Source organism: Sesamum indicum, linkage group LG8 (genome assembly GCF_000512975.1).
Source record: "Sesamum indicum cultivar Zhongzhi No. 13 linkage group LG8, S_indicum_v1.0, whole genome shotgun sequence".
Lineage (NCBI taxonomy): Eukaryota > Viridiplantae > Streptophyta > Magnoliopsida > Lamiales > Pedaliaceae > Sesamum > Sesamum indicum.
The window spans coordinates 20,671,038-20,691,918 of NC_026152.1; the positions used below are offsets into that span (position 1 = coordinate 20,671,038).

Here is a 20,881-nt window from a genome sequence, read left to right on the forward strand (position 1 = left end):
AGTAACATACTATTTTCTTGATTAGTTCATCTTTCTCTTGTTGTCATTGAATTTCGAGTAATTGTTCAACAAATTAGTATCAGATTGAAATTATTAAGAAGAAAAGAGAGAAAAGGACTTATTTCAGCCATGACTGGATTTTGAGATTACTATAATTAATTTATTTTCACTCAATCAGACCCGTTTCCTTAAAATCCCTTTCTATACCTAATTATTTACACCAATTTTCCATCTCTTTCAAACGGGAAATAACTTGTAAATCCACACACATACGTATACGCGTACAGAAGATGATGCCACCGAGGAGGCCGATCCAGGCCGTGGTGACATGGGTTCGGCGGCAGCCGCCCAAGGTGAAGGCGTTTCTTGCGGTAATCAGCGGCATGGCTGCGCTTGTTCTCATCCGCGCAATCGTTCACGATCATGACAATCTTTTTGTTGCTGCCGAGGCTGTGCACTCGATCGGAATTTCCGTTCTTCTTTACAAGTTGATGAAGGAGAAGACTTGCGCGGGTAGGGGGTCTCTTTGTTTTTCTTTTGTATTGTTGTTTGTTTGCTGTTGTTTTCGATTGATAAGGGGATGAGGTAAGTTTGGCTTTCAGAATTGAGGATGGAGGATGAGGAACTTTGGAGTGTCGGAACCACATAAAAATCCCCCATCATTCTGAATTATTTCCAAGTTCTTTTTTGGTCGGGTTTGATTTTCGTTTTCTGGGCCATTGAAAGATTGAATTTTTATGTACCTTTTTTCCTTGTCCGCTGAAGAAGTTGTATCGGGTGTAACATTGGAGTTGTTTTTGCCTTTCATTTTATTTGTTTTCCTTCTCTATTGCTTGGTAACTGATTTGGGGGCTGAGAGTTAAGGATCTTCCTCTAGTTCTTGGGTTTCTCGTTTTCGCTTTTGAGATGTTGCTGTTTTCTTGTACATTGGTTTTGTTTTTTTCATTTACTCTGGTGTTGAAATGTTGGAGTTTAGGTTTTCTTCTCCCTCAAATATGTTTGCTTGAACTCTTTTTTGTCCCGTTCAATTGGAAGAAAGAAGGGGAAAAAAACTAATCTTTCTCCAGAATTTATGCTACCTATTTTAGTCCTTATATCTTGTTTGAAGCTATATGGGGCAGCTTGAAGATGTTGACTCATTATCCCAACCTTCATTCTTAAACATAGTCTTTACATTAAATTGGACTCCTCGGAATGGATACAGTGTATTTTTGCTTCCCCCTTTTCACATATGTTTTGTTAGTCTTCATGTACTTGAAAATAATTGGAGTAGAAAGTTTATTATGGTTGGTTGTAAGTAAAGCTATGAAGTGTTTTTATTTAGATCAGAATTAAATCCCATATTGCAGCCTTTGATCTTGAAAGTGGGCAGCATGAAACAACAGAGAGAGATGTGTGGGTTGTTACTTGTTAGTCAGAAGATGCTTTTTGTACTCCAACAGTTTGGATTGTGCAATTTCCATCAAATTTACTTTTTATTTGGCAACTTCAGTCTGGATACTATAAAATTGGCAGAAGATGATGTTTGCTTTCCTTCCATTGGCATAGAATCTATATAGTGAATTTGTTTAACCTCTTGTTTCCTTGAATTGGGTATTGATTATGAGTTGTTGTGTTCTGGTGCCTTGGCAAACATCTCAAGTCATAGCCCAACAAATTGCATGTGAATTGGAGTTTTGAATGTTTACTTTCTAAATACACCTTGCAATAGTGCCCATATTCTATTTTACCTTGACTTATTTTCTTCATGGATGATTGATGCTGATTGCATCCACTTCTGTAATTTATCATGGCAGGGCTTTCACTCAAATCCCAGGAGCTAACAGCTATCTTTTTGGCTGTTAGATTATATTGCAGTTTTGTCATGGAATATGACATACATACCGTGCTTGACATGGCTACACTGGCTACTACGGCGTGGGTTATTTATTTGATCCGATTTAAATTGAAGTCAAGTTATATGGAGGATAAAGACAATTTTGCGCTATATTATGTGGTAAGTCCTTTTGTGGAATCTTGTCATCTTCGTCTGCGGCATAATTCTTTTACTTAAACAAAACTGGTTGAGTTCTATCCTTTAACTATTAGCTTGATAATGGCATACCCTACTGCCTAGGGGCTTGCATCAAGTGAATACAAACAATCCTAATTTTCATGATATTGAAAGGCTTTAGCACAAAAGTAATAGGGTATTTGGATACTGTTGGTGATGTATGTGACGGAGTCCTCAGCCCCTAATTGCCATATGCACTCTTTTTGAGGAAGTAAGGCCATTTGCAGTTCAACTTTGGACAGGCGAACAATTGGGCTTAGAATACATCAATTTTTGCTTCCCCTCTTTATATCTGTAACCAAATATTGATGTTACTACACCTCCATTTATACATTACTTTCCTACGTATTTTGACTTTTCGGCCAAACCTAGGAGTTTCTCGAATGCCTTGATGAATGTAACCTAACCTTGGATCTGGTAATCTTGACCTGTTTGTAGCTTCAAGGTTTAGCATACCCAATTAGTCACTTTACCTCAAGCTCCCATTTCATGAAGTTGTTCTTTGTAATTTATATTTTGCTGTTTGTGATATAGACCAGCCAGAATCACTATATTGTTAGTGCTTTGTGGTGAGACCTTCATGGTTAATGTTGCAATGATTCGAAGGTTGTGAGACCTTTAGCAGCAACAAGAGGAGCATCTCTTTCGGTTTGAATATTTTTCAATTTAGGGTCTACAGAGCTGTAGTGACCGGTATTTAAGAAGGGGAAATTTGTCAGTCTAACTGGATGTGATTCCAAGAGTCGATGGATTTTCTATAACACTTTCTTTTTATGAATTTGGGATCTTTCCATTGTTTTTTGCATTCACTGTTTAAGGAAAGTGCCTTGGGCCTGTGCAGGTGGTTCCTTGTGCTATTTTAGCTTTGCTAATTCACCCATCTACATCACATCACTTCGTCAATAGGATTGCCTGGGCTTTCTGTGTCTACCTGGAAGCTGTTTCAGTGCTTCCACAACTGCGCGTCATGCAGAACACTAAGGTTAGACTTTTTTTCTTGGGGAACGTAAATTGCATATGCACACTAATAACGTTTTCATTGTGAAATTTGAGCAATATAATGCATAACGTGATGACATTTTTAATATTTTGGCGGCAGATTGTTGAACCGTTCACGGCTCATTATGTATTTGCACTTGGTGTTGCGAGGTTCTTGAGCTGTGCCCACTGGGTCCTTCAGGTTTGATGCATGAACTTATCATGCACAGTTGTTTAAAATAGTTTGGCGTTATGCACAATGCAAAAACCTTGCAAGCATCCATGACTTGATCACATTATTGTTCTTTGGTTTGTATGTTGCCTGCAAATTAAAGAATTGGTTCAAGTAAATATCCTCTATCACAACATTGCCTACTAGAAGCTCAAACTTTAATATAAGAGAGAGTAGGTCTATCTCTTATTTGAAATGGACAGATTGGCATTACTGTTTCCCAATTGCAATTGGCAGGTTTTGGACAGTCGTGGTCATCTCCTCGTGGCATTGGGTTACGGACTTTGGCCTTCAATGGTTCTTATATCAGAAATTGTTCAAACCTTCATACTCGCCGACTTTTGCTATTACTATGTAAAAAGGTTGAACGACTTGCACCATCGCTGACGTAAACCCATCTTCTGCAAATGCTTTGAATTGCCATATTAACCATGATTTTTCACCTGCAGTGTTTTTGGAGGTCAGCTTGTGTTGCGCCTTCCGTCTGGAGTGGTGTAATTAGTGGTCTCGTACAAGAAGCTAAATCTACTTGTTTTCAGTGCACTTGAGGGGTTGCCTGTGGGCTGGTTCTTCAGCAGAAAGCTACTGCATTGCAAGTTTGGTAGTTCAGGCAGATTGGATAATTTAAAATCGACCTCAACTCACAAGAAATCATATTGGCCTAATTGTATCTGGTACTTATTTGGTTTTAGAGAGTGGATTTCATTGTAATTCAGTACGCATAGAGCCCCGTGGTGTGAAAATAGTGATATCGATTCCAATTTTAGCACTTGACATTGTAGTTCATTTTCTCCCTCTCCTCTTGTTTTATCTTAATAGTTGCCTGTTTGCCTCTTGGTCGCATCACATGCGCTGCATCCCTTTCGCTACAGGATTCTTGAACTCATTCACAACAGATCCCAATGCGCTTTGTAATAGAAGTTATAAGTAGTCAGCTCAGCTCATGGATTTCTGTGTTGCCTTTCATCTTTCTTTATTTTTAATTTAATAATAATTGAAGAAAGGGATTCTTATGGTTGGGAAGGAGAGTTCCAGAGAGAACACAGCTGTGAAGCACGAAACCAAAAGTACACAATATCTTATTTGGAGTTGGACCTAAACCACTGACGGGGATTGTTCTCTTTGCAACCAGTCTGTTGGTAGGAGGGACTCTTAAATTATTCTTAACATATACACTTTCTCCAGTTGTTAACTTTCCCGTCCTCTTCATATTCTTTTAACACCCATCGGCCATCATTTGCTATTATTATCATTGTTATTTCTTGTGTGTTTGAGTTTGGGGTGGGATGACCCGGTGGTATTATAAATAAATGAGTAAATTATGTGGATATCATTTTATTTTGAGTTTATTATATAAATCAGGAGCAAAAGTTTATAAGTATGCTTTTTCAATAAATTGCATGAACAGCCCCAATACATTTATCATTTTGTAAAAAGACGCTAAATATTTATGCAAGTGTCTAATATAATTATAAGATCATTAATTTTTTAATATTAAGGGTTTCTTTTAATTATTTACTTAATATTAGTATAATTTCACTATTTTTCTTGAGTACTACAATCTGAGTACATTTATGCAAGATTATAATTAGCATAATTCATTGCAATTTTGTCCTCTTCACACACTTCTTTTTGTCTTTATCCATTAAAGAGATGTAATGACAGGCTATGTTAATTGTTTATTTGCATGCATGGCTGGTGGCACTTTCCTTGTACTTGCTCCTCCTCTCTGTGTCCCCTCCCTCCTATCACCCTCCCCTGCTTCCTTTCTTTCTTCCTCTCCCTCTTCTTCTATAAATACTCTTTTCATCTCAACGTATCCACATTACAACACAAGTTTCACAACTCAATATATATATATATATATATATATATATATGTAAACTCTCTTTATACCAGGCGCGCACACACGCACTGATTATCAATGGCTAGTGCCAAGGTCCTTATAGTGTCAATCTTTCTTTCTCTTCTGCTTCTCCATGGAGGCCATGCAATCCAAACCGATACAGTACTGGTAAGATCCCAACTCCTCAACTTTCAATCTGTGTAAATTAGAAATAATTACACTGACACCACGTAAAGTCGTAAGTATATTGCAAAGACTATAAAATCACCATTCCTATTATATTTTACACCAGACAAGATCAGACGATAGAAAGAATTTGTAATGTAAAATATAGCTGTAGTGGGCTGGTGTCAAAATGAAATATTTTTTGCCCTTTTGCAGTAAGCCGAAATTTCACCAATGTACAGTACTAAGCAGCATGTTACAATTTTGTTGCAGACTAGCAATGCTGTATCAGGAACTGCAGCAAGCCCCACAGTTGGTAATCCATCAAACTCTAGATTCTTACTTTTTCCCTCCAATTCGATATTCTCTCATACTCTTTACCTCCACTTCACTAAAATGGACTATTGTGTGTGTAGACTGTGGAGGAGCTTGTGCAGAAAGGTGCAGGTTATCAGGAAGGCCGAATCTGTGCAAAAGGGCATGCGGGACATGCTGTGCCCGCTGCAACTGCGTCCCGCCGGGCGCTTACGGCAACTATGAGGCTTGCCCTTGCTATGCTAAAATGACTACCCATGACAACAATCCCAAATGCCCTTAATTCGAGTATCAACCGACCCTGTAATCTGTGTACATGAAATCTTGTATTTAGGAAGTTTCTTTCTGTAATTTCTTTTTGGATTCTCGTGTTTCTCTTTCTGTGTGGTGTAATTTGAGTTGCTAAATCTTTGTACTGGGAAATAATAAATACAATTAATAATTTCGCCGTATCTCTAGTTTTTTCATATTTTTATTGAGATTACAAGAATTAATTAATGGAACATTTAGGAACTAATTAGTACAGAATCTTGACCCTAGTTTGAAGTTGCTTATACTCTGCAACTTGAATTGCACTGTCGGCAAAACAGAACTGGTTTAAAGATCAGCTGAAACAGAGCATTTTCTGAAGTATCAGAACAGTAAGATAATGAAAATAGATTCTTGGTTATGAGGCAAAAGCACCAGCAAGCCTTCTTTTCTTTTACCTCCTTAAAAAGAAAACATAAAATTAACATGACATTAAAATGACTTTATTTTTTCTCACAGTTCTTACTCACTTTTCCCTCTTCATCATTTTTCAAATTCTTTGCCTCTTGTGACATGCACTCCAGTACAAATGCATAGCATTCCCATGATCAGCCAATGCCTCGTACTAGCATTCACGTTTTTGTCCGGCGGAAGCTCCAGCTTCTTTCCAGCCTATTGAGAAGTGCATACATTATCTGCCAAATTGTAACGCCAACATGATATTCAGAAATTTCTTCTACACAATGCACATTGACAGCAATTTGTGGGAATAGAGAATGAGAGAATTAGAACCTTCATTTTGCAAATGTCCAAGTGATGGAATAGAAACATAGTGGAACACAGGTGACTTACAATTGACTTTGACATGGATGGTTCAAAATGGCAAAAGGTGCACATATAATGAATAGTGTCCTTCACATCACCTGGCTGTACAAGATAACCTAACCATTGAGTAACTTGTAGATTAATTATACTCGTTATTATCTTCCTATGACATGCTCACATTGAGAACAATCAGAGTTCTGAGAAAGTCTTCCCATTGATGAAATCAACAACTTTTGTCACTGCTTTATCAAGGGCAGCAACAACTGCAGCTAAATTTTGCAAAAATTCCTCAGCTGTTGGCTTGTCGCCGTCTACAATGTCGGTCACAGCTTTTAAAAATATTACAGGTACTTTCAGAAGGTCAGCCGCATAAGCAACTGCTGCTCCCTGTAAAGAGAGTTGAAATTAAACATAATAATCATAGCAACTATTGGCATGTGAGAGGAAAAGACTGCAGATCCAGTTCAGTTGGGCCAATTTTAAATTGGCAAAGGCAACAGCAATTATATTTTTTATTTCTAGGAATAGAAGAATTTTGAAAGTACAAGGCAAAGATCTTTGCTTGAATTTTGATATAAGCTGCAAACTGGTTGAAGCTTAAGAGCTGAATAATGCACAGAGCCACTTTAATTTTTACTTCAGGCAGTATGATAAGCTCAGATAGTAGAAGGGTACCTCCATGTCTTTAACAGTCGCACTATTTGCAAGTATCATCGCTGCATCCTGTGGTGTCATATCTAAAGAATCGCCAGTGGACAATTTGCCAACCTAAAACTTACATATAGAGTTAAAAACTTAAAGAACTATGATGGTATTCCAAAATCATGTCCTAATCCCTTGATACTGGTCAACAAACACCAATATACAATAAACACAAGACAGAGAGGCACTATGCTAAGAACTAATCTGGGTAATGATAATTACGAGAAATCTGGAAATTTATCAGTACACCTAGTCCAGTTCACATACTCATAACATGCCCTATTAATATAAATAGGAATCTCAAAGCTTGATCACTTATCAGGCCACTTTCCACAATAGTTTCATCAACTGGGTCTATTAAAACAATGATAAGAATATGGAACCGGCTTCAATCTTTGCTTTTCTTTTCCTACGAACATATCAAGGCAAGATAACCACAAGTCCCAATTTTACATAAAAGGTCAATATCTCCATCTAGTGGAGACCTTGACTCTAAACGCAAATCCATGGACTGAAATGTTTTCATCTATGACTTGGTAGGTAAAGAAAATAGAGGGTTTTGCATATGACTGCAAGTATTTTTTTTCATAGACATCAGATCGTAATTAGGATAGAACCAACACAGCAGAGAAAGAATAGATTTCTTAGCCTTTGCCACTGGTGTCAGCATTTCAAAACTCTGATAAAGCAAATATGGTTAAAAAAGAAAGAAACAGTTAGAAATTCACGTTCAACTTTTGAAAAGATTACAAATGAGTAGTCACCTTTAATTTCAGCTCCTTTACAAGATTTGGTGTGGGGAATGCCTGACGTGCCCCGACACCATACAGGTCAAGCACCTGTAGATAAAAAAAGATGGACCACGAACATATGATACACATAGATTGAAGTTCTCTAATTTTACAACAATTTGATTGAATTTGAGGTTCTAAACTATGAGTATTTGCCACTCAGAAGTGTTGCAGCATCACATTCATGACATGTATCATCCACATTGAAGTGAAGGCTGTCTTGCGTGGGGTATATAAGTGAACTAAGTATCTACAAAACAGCTGGCATAAATTTCTGGTCAACTGATGTATCTTCCTGAGCTTCATTCAACAAACATTAGCAATAGGAGGCATCTAGTCTATAGTAAGAGGTTGGACCCTCCGTCCCTGGAAAGCTTCCTGGTATCTTCCGAACGCTTTTACAACTATATTGTGAATTCAAAAGATGTTATAAGTTGATTTGCAAAATCAATTATGGTAATGTCAGAGTCATACACACAGCAAAAGCATCTGCAGATAAGCAGTTCACAAAAGTATATTTATCTAGCTACCATTTAAAAAATTGTAGCAATGTATTACATTAGTTAAACTGGACAATGGGAAGGTACAAGTGAAAAAGTTTGACCAGTAGAGAAGTAGAGTAGAAGCACTCTGGTATAAGCACCAATAATAGCCCAACCAGATAATTTGAACATCATTTTTTTCTCCCAAATCTGTGTTTCAAATATACTTTATAACTGAGATACCAAGGACTCTAAAATGTAGATAGTTTTCCCTTTTACCTTTTTTATGCTCTAAATTATCTCCCTTTGTTAATAATTTCCTACAATTTCATACAAATACTTCAAAAGAAAACTAGAGGAAAAAGGTCAAAGCGATGACTTACAGGAACAGGAATTCTTCTATCATGGAAAGCAACATCTGACACTAGATATACGTCACCTATGGAAGCACCTTTTGCCTGGTAATACTAGATATCAGTATCATTAACGAAGTCATCACATGATCCATACAGAGGGCACATGTGAGTTATCAATTACATATCTGAAGCACAAGAATCCTCAACGATCAGCTTAGCGTACTACTCCAACAAAGGTACAGTCAAGGACAGATAAAAACACAAAACAAGTATGCAGAAGTCTATTCAGAGCAAAGACATGGATCGCACTCCTCTTTACCAGAAATGTAACGACGTATTAATGCTATGAGGAACAAAAATAATGCTCACACACATATAGAACATATGTTTGCACATCACATTAGAACAAGACTACTAGCATGGTTGGGAAGAGCGAGAACCAAAGATTCAGATGCTAGTAACAGAACAAGAAGACAGTAGTAGTTGTAGTACCTTGAATCCTCCAGCAGTTCCTGCATTTATGATAAGGTCTGGCTGTAATGCTTGAACAGAAGCATAAGTCAGAAGAGATGCAGAAACTGTTCCTACGCTGTCAACCCCTGAAAGAGAAATATTTCACTTACTTGTAGACAGGATATCAGATGAGATGCTTTGCAATCAGCAATTATAGATTTTCTCATACTCCAAAATGTGTCAATAATCATGGTCGAGCTTTTAATGTTACACAAAAATATTTTTCATCCATCAGAAGCTGCTAAACCACTCCAAAGTACAAATTTCATCATTGATAGTGTGGTTTTCCAGAAAGATATGCATGTGAACAAAATATTAATGTGGAAAATGCAATTTAAATAAATAACTGTCAAGTTAGAAAATTATAATTCATTGGAACGTTAACATAACATTAACAAGTATGAAAATTAGACAATTGCAATTTGTACACATACTACAAGCAATCAAGAGCGAATGCAGGCAACCAGGAGCTACAGTGGTCAAACAGAGTACGAACCGAACTTTTTGTCTTTTCCAGGACAGAGAATGTTGATGTTCAAATCCTTATATTTACCACTGTACCTCATCCATGGAACCCCCTCTGGGAACCTGCATCATCACTCATCAGTTTAAGATGGGAATATTCTCTATGGAAGACTAAAAGGCCAAGTGAAACGAAGTGATAACAGATATCTCTACATATTTAATATAGGATCTACTATCCAATAAAAATGCCAGAAATTCACTTCAAACACGCTTTAAAACTATCAGTTTATAGTGATTATATGTTGATAACCACTAAAAGTACAAAATATGTTCTCCAACTATCTGTTCCATCTTGATATTATGCACAGGGTAATAATTCACCCTCGAATTAAATGCATGTTTCCCAATAACATGAAAGAAGGCAAATAAGATAAGCATACAGAGAATCAGATTGTTCAGCGAGCTGAAACTTGTCCACCAGAGGTAATGCCTCCGTTTGCATGGCTAAACTCCATTGTCAGAAAGGCAGGAAAACATATGTCTGAAATCAGTACACAATGATAACCAAAGAAAAAAAAAAGAGTGAAGGGAAAAAAAAGGACAAAATACCGATAACAAAGAGAACACTGGAGATGGAGCGTTTAGGCGTCGACTCCTGGTTTACTTTAGACGCCTTTTTGTCGCCGGGAGGTGGTGCCATTGATCTGTCTGTCGCTGAAACTTCCGATCAAAGCTCCAAACTCTATATTCTTGAGCTAAAAATCTACGATGAAGGTGTAGCGCTACGGCGTATCCGACAACGTGGTTGATAAAATAAAAGGAGAGAGATAGTTGTTTGAATCTTGACAGCGAGTTCGGTTCAAAGTGGAGGTAATTGGTTGTTTGCACGCTGAAGAGGATAGATGGCCGTTGGATGACCCTTTTGTCCGACCCAATGGTTTTATGACAAGTGTGTAGATTAAGAACTGTAGGACTCGGGTGTCCGGTTGGGAAATGGGCCATCAACGCTTTTCTGGTCTTAAGTTGTTGGGCTTAAATACATGGGCCGATCCACAGGGATTGTGTCAGTTCTGTGTATAGTTTATTATACAAACCACATGCTTCTTACGTAATTACAAAAATCATCCATAACAACAAAAAAGAATAGAGTTAATTTGTGTAACGATGTTAACCTTTTTAAGAAATGTATGTGTATAAAATTAGGGTTGATTTCTGTGAAAATTCTTGTGGGTGTATGTATAATTTAAAAAAATAGAAAATAAATCATAAATCAAGAGGTATAAATGTAATTGTCCCAATAATTTTTCATCTTAAAGAGTTCCTCAGTTTATAGAAAATGAAAATATATCAGGCAATAGGTTTAATCACAGAAAAACAAGCAACCAGAGGGTTACTGAATTCTTTATCTCCACCTTTTCTTTTTTAATGGAGAGAGATTAAATTTCTTACATACAAGATACTGCATGTTACAATGCCTTCTTCAGAAGTCAAGAGAAAGGTGAACTGGTTATCCTAATTCTGTTGATGGGCACAGAGCAACATCAAACACCATTCACAATCTAAGAGAGAAATCCAACTCTTTACAAATGGATAAACTTTTATTTACATATGATTTTCAAGCATGTCAAGAACCAATGGTTTTAAAGGTTGAAGGGCTGTAGGATGAAATGTATATCATAACCCAACAAAGATTCTGTCAGCAAGTAAACTGCAATTAGAAGAAGAAACTGGAGACGACAAGGCACTCGACTCAGGCTGCCATTTGGTAGCATCGGGAAAGCGTCTGGAAGGGGCATCTGACAATTCTCACCATTGAAATATATTTTTCTAGGAAGAGCCCACCCATTACTCAGAGTAAATGAACCTGAATCTTTTTGCAGAAGTATCTCTGTAGTCACCGATCCCACTTGATACTGATCAGCTTGCAAGAGTTCTGTGTTGTTGAAGGCTTTTCCCCAGAAGAGAGCTACATCTTCTGCAAAATCTCCATAAAGTTAGAGTTGCCCAATTGGAAGGAAGAAAAAGGAAATCCGAAAGGTAGTAGCGTAGTATCTCTTCCAGCATTTTATGCAATTTTCACGATCGTCTCTTTTTCTGATTTTTTCCTTCTATAGTTTATCTGCTTGCTTACATGTGGCATGAATTATTGCCGATACTGCCCGTTATCAGTAAACAAAATTTAATCTTCCACTTTAATGGAAGACACATTCTCAAATCTCGACCTACTAAGTGGTTATACAGTTTTGCTATGGCAAGTACCTGGGACACCGGTAGTTGGAAGCATTGTACTGTTAAAGCTGAATGCAGCAGAAGGCTGTCCAAACCCAGGATGTTGAACCAAAACATTCCAGTTTGAGTAATTTCTTCCATAGTTGTAGTTAGAGACAGTCAATTTAACTCTCCAATGAGTGATATAATTGCTTTTAATATGCCAGTGAATGCGAAGAGGGCACATATGATCAGTGCATCGAACCAGATCAGCATTGAGCAAATTTGATGGAATAACACCTTCTCTGTTGAAAGGACATAAATAGACATGCAAATACTAATCAGACTTAGAATCATAGCATGAGATAAGTGGTTTAGAGAAAGTGAAGTATGCTTTCATCTAATATAATAGCAGACCTAATGCATGAGGTTGCAAACTGATCTGCTACTCGACATCCACAGCTGCAAGAAGGGCATGACGTGATGGTAGGATTGTAAAATGTTGAAAGTGAAACACAACAAACTGGTGTTTTGCTAGCTAAATAGCTGGAATATGTGCATGTCGATTTCCATGTTCCTGAAAATCATAAATCCTAGAAATAAGGATGTAACTAGACTAGCCCGGCTGCAATCAGGAACCTACATTGATTGATAGGGAAAAGTAATAAAGAAGGTCTAAGCTGGACTAAATAACATCAGATTCTTTGTTGAAGGCCCAAGGAGGATCAATAGATCACTCCGATATTTTTGTTTTACACAAGAAGTAGAAGCATATATAAACATCAAATTGTATGAGAACCTCACCACCGATGAAAAATGGCAGACAAGTAGTCTGTCGTCTAGGGTACCAAACTATGCAAGTATCAGACTTTGGCTGAGATGATAGGGTTGAATAACATCAAACATAACCTTGAATACTTACTGAAGACTTCCTCTTCTCTTCTTCCCCCAATAACTGAGAAAACTGTAGGACTAGTGTCCCTAACTGGACCACAAGTGTAACCAGGTCCAGGAGCCAATAGGGTAAGATTCAGAGGTTTGTATCCTGTAGAATTCTGCTCCAAATTGCCAACTACAATCTCAAAGGATGAGTAAGACATGGATGGGTCAATGGCCCACGAAGCAAGGATGCCACCACGGCAGCAACCATCACATCTGTTTCGCGGCATTGCATCTGGCATCAGATCAACGATCACAGGGTCTGGCTTGCAAGAATGTGGTACCTCGTATTTGAAGGATGAACAATTTCCTCGTTGGATAGCAAAAGCACCAGACATTGACCAAATAACCTCATCTTTGGCCCATGTCCATCCTAATTTCCAACCTGGTTTCTCCGCATGGCGATACTGGTAGTAGTTTTGGATGGTTACTCTTGCCTGCAACAGCAGTCACACTTTTATGGATAACTGGCAATGGTAACACATAATACGGATCAAATGAATTTTACAGCTATTTCCTGAATCAGCCCTTAAAAGTTGAAAAGGAACAGCTTGATCGCAACATTATTATGGAAATTCCATACGTAAAAGTAACAACACAACCATGAAGAATAATCCAGGTTGGACTATTAGCTATAGCTATGCAATTATAGTGAGGGCCACTTATGTTTCATAAACCCCGACTGGCTTTCTAGCGTCACAGAGTCGAAAAAAGATTTCATAATTTTCTCAACTAAGTTCACATCATATTCTTGATTGTACTTCAAGTTCATAACCATTTTACTTAAATGGAATCAGGACTGTGTGTTAAGTCAGGCTGCACTGAGTTCTAGTTCAGTATGTTTCTTCTGTTCCAACTCCAAAGCACGAAAAATAAAATTTGTTGCCCACAAAGTTACCGACAAAAATTTCGGAAACCAAAACAAGTTTCTCAGCAATTCGCTGAATTGCAGAACCCAAGATGTTCGAAATCTCCCTTTTTCTTTAAGAAATCAGGCTGACAAACAGTATGGTATGTATTTTACTTTGTGGTCACAGTTATCTGTACAGAGTAAAGAGCAATTTGTCATGACAATTAGCGACCGAACAGGATGCAGCCACTACACTGACTTCTTCATTAAGAACATGGGAATTGAATCTTTTCAATTATCATCATGGAAAATTGACAAATTAATCAAATGCAGGTGGTATAAAGCACCTGATTAACTCTGAAAATAAAACTAAACACCAAATGTTAACCACTCTGATAATGCTTTTCAAAAAGGAAATACATATAAAATTAATTGGGCAGCAAGAAATGCATCAATTGCAATACTAACCGCATAGCCATCAAGTGTATACTTAAGTATATCAAAGGTAACCGTAATATTTCCATTTGGATCCAAAGGGTCATAACAATCTGCAGCAACGTAAGCTTAGTTGAGAAATGTAGGTACATAGGAAAAAATAGTACTTAAAATATGCAGGATTAAGAAGAGGCAAGGAGCAGTAAAAAGAAGATATGATGCCTGAAAATCGGGACACTGCGATTAACAGTAACATCAGTAAGTAGCACTGGCCAGAAGAAGGAAATGAGACCATTTTTATAGGACAAAGAAATTCAACGTGGACAGAGGTTGTTATAGATGAAGAAATGAACTAGATCTTCATGAACTATAGTAGTGACTAGAGGAATGATCTAACATGGTAGAGTAACCACCTAGACAATTTATGTAAAGAGCTCTAGATTGGAAGTTGGAACAAAAGAGAATCATTGGGAATATCTATGCAAGAAGAACAGACAAAATCAGAAGATAAAAGCATCACACAGGGACAAATAGTAGATTCTCTTATGACACACGTATAATAAGCAACAAAAAAAATAAAAATATATTTGAGTACTCCGTAGTCCTTTCCACTGTCTGCTATGGAGCCACATGGACATGACCGTGGATCACACAACATTAAAATCCTCATGCATCATACTTATATATTGTTTTCATTAATGACTAACATCTTATATCATATATGTTTGAAAATCCAATGATTGATCTGAATCAGCAACGATTAACTCTATGCAACTCTTGTTTCTTGTTGAGCTTTAGTAATCCCCTGCCGAAACTTGGCGTATTATGCTCCATTGTACAATAAGACAGAAATCAGTACATCAAAATCACACTATAAAAGCAACAGTAATATAATCGAGGAAGTACAAAGCACCTAAATTTTAAATACTATAATTCGTCACAGCCCCATTTCAACTCCATGAATATATCCCGCTAAAATCGGCAAGATATGCCACAAAGAAAAGTACAAAAACCATCCTAATTATGCTCCACGCATATAACAAACGTTGACTTATCTAAAACCAAATAGTTTTTGTAAGCAGATGCAGGTGATTAGTGAGCAGGCCAAAAAAGTAAACGGCCATGAAAATGACATGAGAAAGGTGAGATACCATATACGTATAGGAACTGCAACAACCCAACAGCGTATCAACTCTGCCGGCTCCCTCTTCTCCAGAAGCACGGTTCTATCCTCCGCAGAACTGAACTGTGAAGTACGGTTAACTACAGAGCCCGTTGGTTCTTTTAAGCATTTCGTGTACCAGTTGCCAATGATCAACATGGCACACAAATTTTCAACAAAATATAGACACTGCAGTTGGCGTTAGATATGACGAAATCAAGAAAATTTGGAGAGTTTCGGTTTCTGAATTTGGGCTTTCATCGACTTATATTCAGTTTTGGGCTTTATAGATTTGCTCTTAAGCGATCCACCGCCACGTAACTTCTCTTGGGTCAATATTTTAGCACATTTCAATTGGGCTTCACTCCTGGACCCTAATTCTCTGGACTGGACCAAAAGCCCATAAATGTTTTTATTTAATTTATTTTTTAATTCATTTTATAACTTTCCACTTCCCCCATTATCTTTTCATACTTTTCTTTTTTTTTCATGCATCTTTTCTTGACACTATTTTATATAAATTTAATATTAACTTATCATGTTCTATATACTTTATTAAACAATATATATTTTTAAAATATTGTATTTTAATTAATAATTGTAAAATTTACACATACATAGTGAGTGCCACAAATACTAGTTAAGAATTAATTGTAATTAGTATTCATGATTATGGAATAATTTTATCAGAGTGTAAATTTTTTACACATCCATGCAACTATATAGTGGTAACAAGTGCTTGATGGTAGCAACTATCTGCTGCTATTAGCAACTATCTGCTGCTATCACATAACTTCTTCGCTTAACTATGGCGACGGTGGGTGCAGGAGGGTGGAGGACGAAGCAATCGGCTCATGCACGACCGAGTTTATAGATACAGAAACTGGATTGCCTTCCAACTGCAGCATGATGCTTCCCAGAATTTCTGTCAATAGCTTCTTGAACTCATCTTCTTTTACCGTTTTAGAATCACCAGCATCGAACATTTTAATAGCTTCATTCATAATGTCATCCATCTGCAAGCATAACAACTTTTAGATTCATCACCACCAGAGTTGGCTTAACCCTTTGTTACATATACCATATCAACATTTCAGAACAGCAGAGAGTCTTGGTCTAATGTTTTCGGAAGACTACATATGGTACTTTTCGTGTTTCTTAGCAAATAAACATATTAGTCAGGCTTAAAAAATGAATAATGAATCTGATCCATGGTCAAGAAATACCTGATCAACGGCACCAAGTGGAGGTAGGCCAGCAGAAGCAGCCAAAGAATCAAGCGCGACACCCAAATATTCTTTTGATATTTTCCCATTGCGATCTCTGGGTGCACCCTTCAAAGCAGAATCCAGTGTCTGCATTATACAAAATGCAAAGAGACAGAGATGAGATATCACACAAAGAAGATAATAGAAGCCTAATTTCAGAAATGAAAATGTTGTTTTCCTCTCAAATAATCAAATTAAAGTAGAAGGGAGTTTTACTATTTATGGGCAGTGTTGCTAACCTTATCCAACTCAAATTTGTTAGACAAGAGTCTCCGAATGCCACTCCCATCAAAGGTATTCTGACTGTGAGCAACAATAGTTGGCTGTTCCTTGAGAAGCTGCACCACATTCTCTGCAGCTCTCTTAAACTCTGCCAAAAATGTTTCCTGTGAAACAGGTTGCTGAAGTGCATCTCCAAGCGATTCTAGAGCTGGGTCCAGAATGTTACTCTTGACCTACAAAAGAAGAGAGCCCGTTTCATGAATTTAGGGAACATGCTCGACTGAAGAAGCAACAAACTGGAGAAGTAATGCCATCATAGTAAATAATGGGAGAACCGGACATTGGTTTGGGTATGCTGCACTACAATTGGCAGGGATTTTAATTTACACAAAAAGCTCCATCATACGATTATTATGTCAAAATGGAAGAAACATAGAAATATTCAACAGTTCTTCTTTTCATTTGAAAAGTTAAAGCTGGGCACTTACCCAAGGATCTGTTGCAGGAGGCATCCCCTGGTCAACCGTGAGTTTCTGGAAAGCCTTGACGATATAATCTTTAAGGGATCCATCAGGCAATTCAATCTCGGAATAAATAGAAAGCATTTCTGGTTCAAAAGTTGGACTCTTGACAAACTCATGAAGGTCTTCACCATCAATTCGGAGAATTACTACAGGATCTCGTTTCAAACCAGCAGCCATGCCCAGTAGGAAATCTGACAGAACCTCTTTAAACTCAGTCTTGCTTATTTTTTCTTGTGTTCCATGTGTAAATTCATTAAGAACCTGGATCACATCGCAAGAGAATGTTTATTAGTTCATTAAGAAATATAGAAAGTTGTTGTCATTGTGAATGCAGTAATACCACGAATTGGCCCACGTGTATTTTCTTCTTGAAAAAATTGACACTAGCATCTAACACGAACAATCACATTCTTGGTTTTTATAAGCTCTTTGTATCTACAGCACCATGCATATTGAAAGGTGACGTTCTTTCGTTCATGCTTAAATACGAGATTGCCATGGACAGTGGGATTTATCAGAATATCTTACAATCAATCACTAAGAGAAAACACCCACTGTACCAAGACTTCCATTTCAAAGATAATGGTGAAGGTAGAGGTTTCATTTGAGTAATCTACCACCAACAAGATTTTACCCTTTCTCGGCTTTATGTTGACCGCAAAGATGTATATTCTCAAAAGTAGTTATAACTTTCGGTCCGTCTAAAGCACCATACTTCTCTTCTTTTGCCTCCAAAACAAGCAAATGAGGAATGACGAAACAAGGTCCACATCAAGCTTTTTTATTTGGCCCAAAAAGGCAACACCAAGAGCCTTCCCTCAGACCTTTTGGCATCATTTTAGTCCCACCGTCATCGAAACTCAAAACTTCCACACCCACTAGATTCTGATTTTATGACGATAAGAACAAAAGCAGTCGGGAAGGTCATAAAAGTCAAAAGAGTGACTTAAAAGCTATGTCCATCAAAATTAAACCTGCATCAAGGTATTTATTTTAGATGGTTCTTGAGCAAGCCAGGTTTATCTCATAGGGTTCCAACAATCCTATTTCCGCAAATGACTAACTCATTCTAATTACGGCCATGGCAACCATGATACCAACTTAAAGATAAATGCAACAAATGCAATAAACTAGGCCCAAGTTATAGTTTGATATATAGTAGATCTATTACTTCTTGAAGCTCACCGACTATTAGAGTCATCACACTAATTCAAGAAAGAAGACCATAAGACAGGACCAGAAAACATAGAGACAATATCACCTCAGTTCACCCAATCAATATACCGCAAATGAATAGCAGAAGTGAAGAAGGTAACACCTGATTCAAATAGGTGAAACAGTTAAATCCATGCATCAAGCCTAAACCTGGATGATACATGTTTGGGTAGACCTACCTTTCTTCCCATTGTTCTAGTAAAATAAAAAGAAAGAGTGCACAAAATAACAGATGCAAGATATCTTTGCAATATAGGATGTTCTCTCCGAGTTCTTTCTCATCCCCAGGTAAAATTTCTTAAATTTGGCTAGGAAGAGTTGAACAAATACGAGCTGCTTGAAAAGTTGCATGTTATGCATATGCACATAAACATAGCCGGGAGTAATGAAAAAAATCAATATTTTCAACCCCCAACAGACTTCCCTCTCATGTGGAACTATCTACAAGAAAGCCAAACACTCAAACGGTTGCAGCAGCAAGTACTCCAAGATTACCACTTTTAAGCTTGAAACAGAAGAAACTCAACAATATGAACTGAGAATCTACCACCACCAGGCCTTCATTACATACTTATACCTACTCAAAGAACACTAGAAAGGGGAAGGAAAAAGCAAAATCTGCCTTCCTACTCTGTCCAAACAGCAAAAACAAAAGCCAAAGGAAAGAAGTGAAAAATGAGAAGAAATATGAAAAAGGGGTGTGGAGAAAACCTCAGCATAAATATGATCAGAGTGAGGAGAAGTTCCCTGAGCCGGCAAGCCAAGAGCAGCGCCTATATCGTTAACAGCGGGTTGCAACTCTTGGACAGAGAGCTTACCGTCGCAGTCAATGTCGAGTTCTTGAAACTTATGATCCACAAAGTTGCTAAAAACTTTCTCATTCTCAACCAACTCCATTATATCCGAACCGTCCATCACCTCATGACTCGTACTACTAATACTACTACTACTACTTTTCTCCTTCATTGAACCGCTACTGTTCTTGTGCATGTCCAGATAAACCAAAACTCCCCCACCCCACCTCACCCAACCCCCCTACCCTTTTAGCTTTTTCTTTAATTAATGCAAATACTACAAACCCTTTCGGCCCTTTCTCCTTTCGTGTGTGATTCTCGTGACTGTAATGGCCACCGACTTCCCACTCTTGTTTTCTTCATCTTTTCTGTGATTCCTTGTTGGATATTTATACATACGAGCGAAGGTGAAAGAGAGAGAAAGGAAACAGTGCTTTCTTTGGATATCAAAGCACGATTTCTTCCTTATTATTAGACCAATGTCAAACGAGACAATTATCTTTAATTTTTTTGTCATAAGAAAACATGGTATCAACGAACATAAGCTTATCTAGAACACAATATAATAATAGTAGTAATAATAAAAGAGAAAGTTTAGTTTTGGGCCACAAGTAGATTAGGAGTGTGTGGCGAGGACACGTGGGGCGGTGGTGGTGGGGTGTGCAAAAGTAAATCTGGTTCAGCTGAGCCCCTTTGGTACCAACTTCTTTATGCTTTGGTCGGCCCATAATTATTCGACGCGTGTCTCCTTGCAATTGCGTAATGCACCGGCAACTCCGTTTGGCAAAAAGTCAGAGGGCCCTGTTTTTTCATGGGCTTTGTGGCCCATGCTCTCACCTCCACATACAATTCCTTTCGAAAAATTACATGTAGTGAGTGTTGTATTTTTAATCTCAGAATTTATATATATTTAATTTCATAGAACAAATTATTGTATTGTTGGTTCATAAGATAATAATTACTATACATTTGATTTCATATAATATAAATAATTTTATATTTTTTGGGATTAAATGTGTAATATTTTTTATTCTGTGGGACTAAAATATTATAATATTTATCTTATGGGACTAAACGTTAAATTTATAAATTATGAGACCAAAAGTGCAATACACCTTATCGTGTGGGACTAACATTGCATTTTCACCCAAGTCCTTCTCATTTATTTAATACAAGCAATTCACAACACATTCAATGTGTGTATAAAAATATTTAAAAATTACATAAAATTAATATTTTTATTGATAAGTTGATTACCAATCATGAATTAATAGCTATAAAATTATAAAAGT

General features: G+C 37.3%; 5 protein-coding genes across 12 annotated transcripts; 2 read left to right on the forward strand and 3 right to left on the reverse strand.

Annotated features, from left to right (window-relative positions):
* On the forward strand, window positions 94–4,106 carry LOC105169718 (putative ER lumen protein-retaining receptor C28H8.4). The gene is made up of 6 exons (XM_011090209.2): window positions 94–513; window positions 1,797–1,996; window positions 2,895–3,035; window positions 3,153–3,233; window positions 3,501–3,625; window positions 3,713–4,106. The coding sequence occupies exons 1-6, from the start codon at window positions 291–293 to the stop codon at window positions 3,759–3,761; spliced, it is 819 nt and encodes a 272-aa protein (XP_011088511.1). The 5' UTR covers window positions 94–290; the 3' UTR covers window positions 3,762–4,106.
* Window positions 4,844–6,040, forward strand: LOC105169719 (snakin-2-like). Its single transcript, XM_020695756.1, has 3 exons — window positions 4,844–5,277; window positions 5,548–5,590; window positions 5,691–6,040. The coding sequence occupies exons 1-3, from the start codon at window positions 5,188–5,190 to the stop codon at window positions 5,870–5,872; spliced, it is 315 nt and encodes a 104-aa protein (XP_020551415.1). The 5' UTR covers window positions 4,844–5,187; the 3' UTR covers window positions 5,873–6,040.
* On the reverse strand, window positions 6,186–10,839 carry LOC105169720 (5'-methylthioadenosine/S-adenosylhomocysteine nucleosidase 1-like). Of its 5 annotated transcripts, none has more exons than XR_002287554.1 (10): window positions 10,582–10,839; window positions 10,413–10,476; window positions 10,004–10,095; window positions 9,487–9,593; window positions 9,022–9,096; window positions 8,130–8,204; window positions 7,339–7,431; window positions 6,842–7,050; window positions 6,691–6,765; window positions 6,186–6,533 (listed from the first exon to the last, which is right to left on the reverse strand). XR_002287554.1 is itself a non-coding variant. In XM_020695755.1 (8 exons), the coding sequence occupies exons 1-8, from the start codon at window positions 10,670–10,672 to the stop codon at window positions 6,853–6,855; spliced, it is 795 nt and encodes a 264-aa protein (XP_020551414.1). In that variant the 5' UTR covers window positions 10,673–10,839; the 3' UTR covers window positions 6,607–6,852. The 5 variants fall into 5 exon arrangements, 1 of the variants encoding a protein (XP_020551414.1); XR_002287555.1 differs by having other exon boundaries at window positions 6,631–6,765; XR_002287553.1 differs by having other exon boundaries at window positions 6,691–7,050.
* LOC105169911 (COBRA-like protein 1) lies at window positions 11,366–15,957 on the reverse strand. 4 transcript variants are annotated; one of them, XM_020695819.1, is made up of 6 exons: window positions 15,556–15,953; window positions 14,438–14,517; window positions 13,103–13,556; window positions 12,598–12,757; window positions 12,232–12,485; window positions 11,366–11,947 (listed from the first exon to the last, which is right to left on the reverse strand). In XM_020695819.1, the coding sequence occupies exons 3-6, from the start codon at window positions 13,455–13,457 to the stop codon at window positions 11,613–11,615; spliced, it is 1,104 nt and encodes a 367-aa protein (XP_020551478.1). In that variant the 5' UTR covers window positions 13,458–13,556; window positions 14,438–14,517; window positions 15,556–15,953; the 3' UTR covers window positions 11,366–11,612. The 4 variants fall into 4 exon arrangements, with proteins under 4 accessions (XP_020551478.1, XP_020551479.1, XP_020551477.1 ...); XM_020695820.1 differs by lacking the exon at window positions 15,556–15,953 and adding an exon at window positions 15,318–15,547; XM_020695818.1 differs by lacking the exon at window positions 14,438–14,517 and having other exon boundaries at window positions 11,366–11,944; window positions 15,556–15,957.
* On the reverse strand, window positions 16,207–20,100 carry LOC105169721. The gene is made up of 5 exons (XM_011090213.2): window positions 19,507–20,100; window positions 17,545–17,841; window positions 17,074–17,289; window positions 16,793–16,921; window positions 16,207–16,582 (listed from the first exon to the last, which is right to left on the reverse strand). The coding sequence occupies exons 1-5, from the start codon at window positions 19,783–19,785 to the stop codon at window positions 16,373–16,375; spliced, it is 1,131 nt and encodes a 376-aa protein (XP_011088515.1). The 5' UTR covers window positions 19,786–20,100; the 3' UTR covers window positions 16,207–16,372.

Excerpts from the sequence above, each read along its gene's own strand:
- LOC105169721 (XM_011090213.2), bottom strand. The coding sequence starts at position 19,785 with ATGCACAAGAACAGTAGCGGTTCAATGAAGGAGAAAAGTAGTAGTAGT. Across the intron at positions 17,842-19,506 it reads CTGATCATATTTATGCTGAG|GTTCTTAATGAATTTACACA; the intron begins GTTTTCTCCACA and ends GATGTGATCCAG. Across the intron at positions 17,290-17,544 it reads CTCCTGCAACAGATCCTTGG|GTCAAGAGTAACATTCTGGA; the intron begins GTAAGTGCCCAG and ends CTTCTTTTGTAG.
- LOC105169718 (XM_011090209.2), top strand. The coding sequence starts at position 291 with ATGATGCCACCGAGGAGGCCGATCCAGGCCGTGGTGACATGGGTTCGG. Across the intron at positions 1,997-2,894 it reads ATTTTGCGCTATATTATGTG|GTGGTTCCTTGTGCTATTTT; the intron begins GTAAGTCCTTTT and ends GGGCCTGTGCAG. Across the intron at positions 3,626-3,712 it reads TGCTATTACTATGTAAAAAG|TGTTTTTGGAGGTCAGCTTG; the intron begins GTTGAACGACTT and ends TTTCACCTGCAG.
- LOC105169720 (XM_020695755.1), bottom strand. The coding sequence starts at position 10,672 with ATGGCACCACCTCCCGGCGACAAAAAGGCGTCTAAAGTAAACCAGGAG. Across the intron at positions 9,097-9,486 it reads GAACTGCTGGAGGATTCAAG|GCAAAAGGTGCTTCCATAGG; the intron begins GTACTACAACTA and ends TAGTATTACCAG. Across the intron at positions 8,205-9,021 it reads ATAGAAGAATTCCTGTTCCT|GTGCTTGACCTGTATGGTGT; the intron begins GTAAGTCATCGC and ends TTTTATCTACAG.
- LOC105169719 (XM_020695756.1), top strand. The coding sequence starts at position 5,188 with ATGGCTAGTGCCAAGGTCCTTATAGTGTCAATCTTTCTTTCTCTTCTG. Across the intron at positions 5,278-5,547 it reads TCCAAACCGATACAGTACTG|ACTAGCAATGCTGTATCAGG; the intron begins GTAAGATCCCAA and ends ATTTTGTTGCAG. Across the intron at positions 5,591-5,690 it reads TGCAGCAAGCCCCACAGTTG|ACTGTGGAGGAGCTTGTGCA; the intron begins GTAATCCATCAA and ends TTGTGTGTGTAG.
- LOC105169911 (XM_020695817.1), bottom strand. Across the intron at positions 12,486-12,597 it reads TTTGCAACCTCATGCATTAG|AGAAGGTGTTATTCCATCAA; the intron begins GTCTGCTATTAT and ends TCCTTTCAACAG. Across the intron at positions 11,948-12,231 it reads TCCAACTACCGGTGTCCCAG|AAGATGTAGCTCTCTTCTGG; the intron begins GTACTTGCCATA and ends GAGATTTTGCAG.